We start from the raw sequence: 9675 nt of genomic DNA, 5'->3' as shown, positions 1-9675 counted from the left end.
CATTATGGGGCTTCATACGAACAAGTCTGATAATGAAAAATTCGTGCTTCGTTATTTGCGTTACACGATAACAAGTATTTGAGTGCCAATATTGAATTCTTTCTTCCTTTCTACAGAGGTGGTTAGAGCGTCCGCCTCGGATGCTGGAGTTCGCTGGTTCGAACCACGGCCGAGTCATAACAAAGACTTATAAAAACGTTACTAGCAGCTGCCTCGCTAGGCGTCCAGCATTAAGAGGTTAGGGTTAGGACTGGTCGGCCTGGTGTCAGGATAATATGACTGAGTGGGACATCGTGCTACATGTCTGCGGCATGATGCCCCAGTGCTAGACATCACTATAAACTGCCACACTGCAGACATCGTAGCGATATGACTGAAAAACTGTTAAAGCTACGTTAAAAATCCAAATCACACACAAACACACACACACACACACACACACGCATACACACACACACACACACACACACCTACCTTTGTACAGAGAAAGTTTACAAATTGTTTAATTACTTCTTATGTTTATCTTTATATATTCTTTGCATTAAATAATACTAATTACATGTCCACTATGATGCAATAAGAAATAGTGTATCAGGTAATCGAAATTCACGAAACTCATCCCTACTTTCTTCATTCCATTCGTGGGGCCCCGAGTGGTCTAAAGCGCTTGCCGTTCCGGATCACGGCCATCTTGCCTCTGTCTGCGTGGGTTCGATTCTCAGGCTCGGCTAACGTGGGTACGTGAGAAGCCTGCCAGTAGCTGCTTGTGGGTCGGTGGTTCTTCCCTGGGGTTTTTCTGGGTTCTTCCTCCACCAGTTATAATGGCCGCCATGTATACCCTATCTTGTGCTGAAAAACGGCGTTAAACCCCACAACAACATCATTCCGTTCCTGTCATTTCGATCTCTTTTCCAAAGCGAAAAGATCAAGCATAAGCGGATTTTCAGCAGTCATGAAATTCATGTTGCATCTGTCAATATGGTCATCTTAAACTTGTCCTTTCAAAGCCAGTTTATATTTATTCAAAACATAACTTTCATTTAAATCATTGCTTGTGACAGATGTTATAAAAGATGAGTTGCCGTATTCCAGTTCTCATGTACTGACTGTTTGCAACCAGTTCTAGAATCGAGTTTTCTAGTCATATTTACCCTAGTAAAAGCAAAATATGCACAAATTTCAATGCAAGTTCATTATGCGCAAATAATACCATTGACGTCATCTGTACATGTTAATGAAGCTGATACGATTATATTTATTGCAGCTGACACAGTATATTCTGAGGAATTAAAAGTGAGTAATTCCCAATATTTTTATAATGGTTAATAGTTACAAGCTGAATTGGTTTTGACAAACAATAGAAATCATTTTTTGTTTAAATGTACTATCTATCTCGTATAAGTCGAATCCAGATGCAATCATTATAGATCCAGCATGAATTTATTACCCTAATCAGTAGAAGAAAGAACATCCCTAATCATCCAGTACATTATACTGCGGAGGGGCCCCGAGTGGCCGAGTGGTCTAAAGCGCTCTTCGTTACGGATCACTGCCATCTCACCTCTGTCTGCGGCGGTTCGAGTCTAAGATTCAGCCAATGTGGGCATGTGAGAAAGCTTGCCAGTAGCTTCTCGTGGGTCGGTGGTTCTTTCCGGAGTTTTCCGGGTTCTTCCTCCACCATTAATACTGGCCGCCATGTATAGCCTATCGTGTGCTGAAAAATGGCGTTAAACCCCACAACAACACAACAACAACATTATACTGCGGGAGGGGGCCGCGAGTGGCCGAGTGGTCTAAAGCGCTTACCGTTACGGATCACTGCCATCTCACCTCTGTCTCCGTGAGTTCGAGTCTCAGGCTCGGCTAATGTGGGTATGTGAACAAGCCTGCCATTAGCTTCTCGTGGGTCTATGGTTCTTCCCGAGGTTTTCAGGGTTCTTCCTCCACTAATTATACTGGCCGCCATGTATAGGCTATCTTGTGCTGAAAAATGGCGTTAAACCCTACAACAACAACAACAATACTGCGGCAGATATGGGTTTGTTAGGTCTAATCAGTAGAATAATTGATATAAACCCAGCTCTTCCGATGCATTATGCTTATGCAGAACTGGGTCTGTTAGGACCAGTTAGTAGAACAAACATTGACCCTGATGTTTGAGTGCATTATGTTGTGGCAGATCTGCTCAGATTTTGGATTAATCAGTGGAATAAATATTAACTATCCTAACGTTCCAGTGCATTGTGCCACGGTAGATATGATTTTATGGTGTTTGTAGTTGGATCACTCTTTCACACAAATACAGACAATATTAAAAAACTATTGCTCTAAAAAGTCAAGATGTGATGGAGGAATCACATCAGGGGTTTTAAAAAAGAAAAAAAAATCATGCTGGTGTATAGTGTGTTTTCAGAAATTCCCATTTTCTCGAAAAGAAAACATTGTGACATTGAATATTTGTTTGGAGTTTTTTCGCTTTATGGTTCATAAACACAAATTATTTAGCGCCTTGGCAATTGGACTAAAGTGTCTTGCCCATGTAATAATCGAAAACATTTCTTAGCTAATATGATTTTTGCAACATTACAAAATTTTTTTTTTTTTTTTTGTAACATAAATCCGTTGTTTTATCTATTGGTTTTGAAGTGGAAACAGCTAGTATTTTAATTTTGGATTACTACTTACTGAAATAACATGTTTGCAAATCAGTCATAAATCATTAACTATATCTGTCCAGAAAACTTAACATAATTTGTATATATTATTAGAGTTTATAGGTAGTCTGTGCTAAGACAAGGGCCTACTGAATTTTTTTGTTGGTCAACAATTGCTTATGTCACATGTAGAGTCATGGTTTCGGAAACCATTCTCATAGTACATACACTTACGCCTCCTAGGTCACAGACGAGCTCAGTTAGGATCATTTAGTTAGTAAAGCATCTGGTTGACTGGGCATTTTCTATTCTAGAAGCCTAATTTATAATGTTATTATTACTAAACCTAGCGTTTCATGTATTCAGTTGGAAGATCTTGACTTATAGGTCTTAATTGTGTAAAGGGAAATATGGTTAGTTTAGGTTGATACCGTGCAAGAGGCTTGATGTTTGAATAGGTTTTAATTAAACTTTATGCTCATAAATGATCCACGCGTTTTTTAAATGAATAAGACCGCTTGAATGGACCAAGAAATCAACCAGTCAGTAATCAGACAAATTTTTATTTCAGATGAGGTCAGAAGAAGATGAATCTAAGAAAACTCTTAAACCAGGTAGTTTGCAGACTAGCAAACTGGAGTGTTGTAGTCAGTTCGGCGGGGCTCTTAAACCATTACAAGTCGATTTGACAGGTGAGACAGAAAATGCAAATAACAAAGTCACTAATCAGACTGGTATTGTAAACAGTACTGTGGCAGACGAAGGTTCTCTCGATCATACTAACAAGTTGAGCACAGTCTCGCCACAGACGGACGATTTAAGGAAGAAAAGTCATTGTTCAGAAATTTCAGCGCCAAGCGATTTACCGGATACAGAAATGGCAAGGGATGATAACACTTCAACAGATCTATCGATGAAACCATCTCAAGATTCATCTACAGAAAAAAGTTCAGCTGACAGAGAGCAAAATAACTGCCATTCACCTTCAGCAGATACTGATGAGGAAAAGAGGAAGCAAGTGGAATACAAACTTAAAGTAGTTGAACATGCGCAGTTGCAGGGTGTGAAGTCTGCAGCAGAATTGTATAACATTACTGAAGACATCATCGAGGATTGGATTATGTTAAAACAACATTTCAAAAAGAAGACGAAAGGAAAGAAAAAGGCAGTTTCCAGTTCTCGCAAGCCACAGCCAATAAAACTGGGCGAACACAGCGATCTTGAAGACAAGATTGTAAACTGGCTTCTTGAAACTAACTACAGTTTTGGTCAGTCTGACGATGTTAATGTTGTTGGGAACAGAGCAGCAGAAATTGCACGAGAAATTGGGAAACCAAATCTGAGAATTGGAGAACTTTGGGTCAAACAAATGCTTGAAAGGTATATTAGTGTCACTAAAGTCAATGAAACTGGAGATGTATGCACCCACGAACTGAGGAAAGAAGTATCTAAGTACGCCGCAGAGCATGGGACGAGGGCAGCAGCAGAACGTTACGGCTTAACTACGGATATAGTGGGCTATTGGAAAAGATATCTGAATCCAAAGACTTTTGGTGGCAGTAACTCTGCTGAGCCTTCTATGGAAATCACAAGAAGAAGATACACGGTAAATTATAAACTAGAAGCAGTCAAATGCGCCGAACAACTTAGTAATCGAGCAGCGTCAAGGTTGTATGGAGTCAATGAAAAACGGGTTCGAGAGTGGAAGAAACAAAAAGAAGAGCTAGAACGGAGCCAAGGAAGCCAGTGGAGACTGCAGCCAGTTCAAAAACATAGTCCATATAGTTTACTTGAGAGTCTCTTAACAGATTGGATCATAAATGAGACGCGTAAAATTACAGTTGCAGAGATTAGAGCGAAGGCACTTTTAATTGCTGAACAAACTAATTCTCCAGAGTTCAAAGCAAGCAATACGTGGTTTACTCGATTTATGAAACGCCATAACCTTCAGGAATATGTAAAGCTGGAAAGTTCAAGAGAGGAAAATTTTGTTTTTGAGAAAAGAAAAGAAGTTGCCGGAAGCTTGATTAGAGATTCACATGGAAGGTTCAGACGAAAACGTGGGAAGGAAGCAAGTTTCACTAATGAATTCAAATTGCATATTATTGAATTTGCTGAATGTAGTGGAAATGAGGAAGCAGAGCAACAATATGGAATCAGCAAAGCACTAATCAGAGATTGGAGAGTGCAAAAAAGTAGTTTGGTGCAACGCATTCGGGCAAAAAATGAAGATAGAGAGGGAGAAACGTAACTTTTGTGACAGCAGATAGCCCATTTCTGATGGAAGGGCTAAATAAATAAAAAAAGATTTTGACGCTTCTCATTTAAGCAAGGAATGAGAACACCCATGAAGAATGCATACGTTTTTGTACCATGGATTTTGGCTATAATGGGAGGGATTAGGAGTGGAGGGTAAGGGGCTCTATGTATTATACAGATATGACCAGGGAGGAAACTTGACATGTCTGTATTATGATCACTGTCGTGTTAAAACGTCTGTATCAAACGGTATGAAAAAAAAACTTCGCAAGGCAGAACTTAATTGTTTGGTTTTGTAAAACATTTATTTTTCTGTCACTGCTAATTAGTAACTTCAGATCATGTCAATGGAGTTAAAGCCTTCCTTTTTAATGATGAATGTTGACATGCGATGTGAAAGTTACTTCGAGTCCACATCAAAGTTTCACCCACAACTGATTTAATTGGTGGGTTATAAAAAGAATTTTGCCATATCATTATTTTTAATAACGAAAAGAGCAGAGAAAAAATGATATCAATTTGCTTATAATATATGATGTTTTATCATTCCTGTGTTTTTGAATAGAAAAGATGGCAAAGTGCTATTTATTGGCCCTTTAACTAACCAGTTAGATTATCCGTGTACGCAGGTTAGGTGCTTTTTAATAGAAACTTTCAGATCTCAGGTCATCATTCATCAAAAATCAAGGCATTTGGCAAGTTTCCTCTCTTGTTATTGATGTCAAACACATTGAGGCCTCCAAAGACTATTTCATTACTAATATGTCCGATTAGAACCCTGATTCCGGTGGTTTTACTACAGCTGATAGCCGTTATCAGGGGACCCTGAAATTATTACTATTTTTATAAGATTTGTGTGTGTCGAAACATTTTTTATAGTCCATATTCTCAAATACCAACTGATAATATTACTGTATAGGGCGTGTTAGTTCTCTTCGGTTAGGTCTAGAATGAGGTTCTGTCAATTACGTAGTTTTAGTGGCAATCAATTTTCATAGTTATATGAAAATAACATTTTCAATGGTACTAAAATTCATGGATTGGGGAAGTTGGCCATTATTATACACAGGGGGATGGAATCGAGTGTTCACGGAAATATTGTTCGCGGAAGCTGTTCATGATGCAACCCTGAAATCCTCGAAAATTGGTACCCCTACCAAAAAAGTGAATTCACTATTTGGTTTTCGTTCACGAATAGAAATTATTGTTATTTTATGGACATATTTCTTGTTCGAGCATATTTTTCCGTTGACGTCTAGGTACGATACGTGGCTTCCGATACAGTGTATCCTAATGTTTTTCTTGTACGAATAATGTAGGTTACTCATGATCATTGCAGTTCAGTACTACGTTTGATAACTTTGGTTTCGATACATTTCAGTTAATGCAAAGTGTATTTCATTGTGTAAACTAGTCATACTGCGACAAAATAAATTTGGTACAAGATGAATATAGACAGTCCAGTTGTTTAATCATATAACTGTCCCATTAAAAGTGTCGTTGAATTTATAAAATAAAAGTGCATTACTATCTTCAAATTTTCTGGGTGTATTGTGTGCACCGTGATTAGGTAGAATTTTTTTTCGATATACTATACTACGACAAAAATATCGATTTCCCGAGTACATATCGTGGTATTGTTAGATCTCTATGACTTGTACGATATACTGTGCTTTGACAAAAATATCGCTATCGCGAGTACATATCGTAGTATTGGTACATCTGTATGACTTGTACGATATACTATACTGTGACAAAAATATCGATATCCTGAGTTCATATCGTAGTATTGAAAGATCTCTGACTTGTACATTCATATCATGATAATAAGCAGGAGGCAGAATCCCCCTTTTGTGCCCCTCCTATCTACCAGAAGACAACGTGCATCATCCGGATCAAAACTGTTTACATTTGTAAAAGTTGATGACACAGACATATTTTTCAGAAATAAAACGTAGGAAGGAAATGATGGACTAAATTTCTAGACAAAACCCATGAATATTGCTGAAAGACTATAAATTTTGACAATAAACATTCGTTATACGTGATATTTGTTGTAAAGTCGCCCTCTTGGTAAGTGGGGTGGTTAATTGCATTTGTGCTGCGTTATCTAGGGGTTGACCTCCCTCGATTTTATGGCCCGGTGTGAGTGCGAGCCCCCTTAGATAAGAAAAATAATTTTTTTCATCAATAACAATTAATAACCTAAGTTATATCAACATAATTTGTCTGCATTGTCTAATTTAGATTTATTTCATCATAATAACGAGTGGTGAAAAGAGCGCGATGTCCACGAATTATTACATCATCTTCCTCTCTTGACCCGTGTATCACACGTCTGTCTATTCTCTCTAGTCTTCCGAACGCTTCATCTCTTTTTGGACTTCCTAGTCTTTTATTCTGAATACGTCATCTCTTTCCAGACTTTCGTCTTCGGACTGCCGATTCTGTCCCAGAAAGCTGTTTCCTTAATGCTGTTTTCTCTCAGAAATTATGCATCCTAACATCAAAACCTGTCTTTTCTTACAGGACAGCCACTTGGTCCCCTTTACTTGTTTAAAGAGGAAAGCACTTTTCTTTTTAGTTTTCCTCGGACCCAAACTTCTCTCTCAGGAATTTTCGGACTAAAGAATTTCGACCAAGGTCGTACTTTAAATTCACATTACTTCCAAGTGTATGCCTTGACTTTGATCAATCGTATGCAGCGGTTCCTAAATTTTCCCAAGATAATCATTTATTTCGTCAGATTTTGGACAGCCTAGAGAATATGTGAACTACGTTGCCTATCAATTTCCATTTGAAAATGACTATTTGACATGGGTTCCTATCAAGCGGTTATGGTTGGTAGCTCGAATGTTTACTTTCTCAGGATGCCAGGGTCAAATTTCAATGAGTCTTATGTGCAGGCCTTTCAAGTGAAGAAAGGTCGAAGTGACTCTTCACAAAGATGTGATTTTGATTTTTAACGTAGCTTTAACAATTTTTCAGTCATATCGCTCCGATGTCTGCAGTGTGGCAGCTTATAGTGATGTCTATCACAGGGGCATCATGCCGCAGACAAGTAGCATGATGTCACACCAGTCACATTATCCTGATACCAGGCTGACCAGTCCTAACACTAACCTCTTAATGCTGAGTGCCAAGCGAGGCAGCTGTTAGTACCATTTTTGTAAGTCTCTGGTATGACTCGGCCGGGGATCGAACCCACGACCTCCCGCATCCGAGGCGGACGCTCTAACCACTAGGCCACCGGAGTTGTTATTCACAAAGACTTTTCTGGCATAAATGTGATAAAAAGTGTATGCTTAATTCATTCAACTTTAAGGTTCAATACTTGTTCAAAATTCGACACTTTGCAGTTGTCAAGAAAGGAAAAGAATGGATCATACGTTATTTTATTTTCGTCTTAATTTTCGTTCAGGTTTTTTTTTACACAATGTAAAATTTGTTTTAAAGATAAATGATGCATTTATCATCATTCACAAAATGTTATGGCCGAGTTAGCAACTCTAGTTGCAAATGAATGTAAAGTTAGTGCATATCATATTCAATTCCTCTCTCTCTCTTTCTGTCTCTCTCTCTCTCTCGTCACATACATACACAGTTGAACATGCTTTTATTACAGCATTCAAACACTAATCTTTAAGAAACTTGCATTTTATTCGACTGAATTGAGGAGCAAAATTTAAGGATTGATGATGTCCATCGTCTGTCTGGCATGAGGTTAAGGTTTGCATATGTCATTTTCTTAGACACTATTTCTTGTAGAGTCAGATGAATTGGCACAGAATGTAAATGTTTCACGAAGAGTACTAGAATCGTCAGTGAAAACTTGGTCACTCTGACCTTTATTTCATTGTTTGCATTCAAAGACGGTTTTATTGTTATTTTGGCAAGTTTTACAAAGAGACAGATGGAGATAGTCCATTATCTTGCAACGAAAGTCACGAAACTGTAGTGGAAATCAAAAAATCTAATATATGTAATCGTGCCACACACTGACAGGTAACCACATGGCCTGATGTTTATAAAACGTACGAATTTTATACCTTATCAGTTATAGTCGAGTAATCGCATAGTCTCGTAATCATAATATTTCTGTGTTCGATACCTTATCATAAACTGACAAGTTATCAAATCTGCCTGATCATAAAACTTCTGAGCTTGCTACTTATATCTCACAGACCGATACTCACATGGACTGATGATCATCAAACTTCTGTTTTTCATATTTCATCACTTACAGACCTATACTCACATAGCTTGATAATCCTGAAACTTCTGAGATTGCTATCTTATCGCAAACTGAGAGGAACTCACATGGACTGATGTGAATCAAACTTCTGTTTGCTACCTCATTCACCTACAGTTAGTCACATGACCTAATGATCATACAACTTGAGCTTGATACCTTATCACAAACTGACAGATAATCACATGGCCTGATGAACATCAAACTTCTGTGCTTCCTATCATACCACTCACATACAGATAATCACATGGCCTGATGATCATGAAACTTAGCTCTTGACACATTGATAGCTTATTGCATGGCAGTATGATCAGTCACTGACAGGTAATCACATGGCATGGTGGTCGTTAAACTTAGCTCTTGACACATTGATAGCTTATTGCATGGCAATATGATCAGTCACTGACAGGTGATCACATGGCATGGTGGTCGTTAAACTTAGCTCTTGACACATTGATAGCGTATTGCATGGCAATATGATCAGTCACTGACAGGTAATCACATGGCATG

The 9675-nt window shown here is 38.3% G+C and overlaps 1 protein-coding gene across 1 annotated transcript; it reads left to right on the top strand.

Annotated features, from left to right (window-relative positions):
• Positions 1 to 488: 488 nt before the first annotated feature.
• LOC149790360 (uncharacterized) lies at positions 489 to 6451 on the top strand. Its single transcript, XM_089972405.1, has 2 exons — positions 489 to 1293; positions 3226 to 6451. The coding sequence occupies exons 1-2, from the start codon at positions 1183 to 1185 to the stop codon at positions 4903 to 4905; spliced, it is 1791 nt and encodes a 596-aa protein (XP_089828531.1). The 5' UTR covers positions 489 to 1182; the 3' UTR covers positions 4906 to 6451.
• Positions 6452 to 9675: the final 3224 nt, after the last annotated feature.

The sequence above is a fragment of the Sinohyriopsis cumingii genome, chromosome 10 (genome assembly GCF_028554795.1).
Source record: "Sinohyriopsis cumingii isolate HCF-2022 chromosome 10, ASM2855479v2, whole genome shotgun sequence".
NCBI lineage: Eukaryota > Metazoa > Mollusca > Bivalvia > Unionida > Unionidae > Sinohyriopsis > Sinohyriopsis cumingii.
The sequence above is the reverse complement of the archived record's forward strand: the minus strand, read 5'-3'. Positions and strand labels throughout refer to the sequence as shown.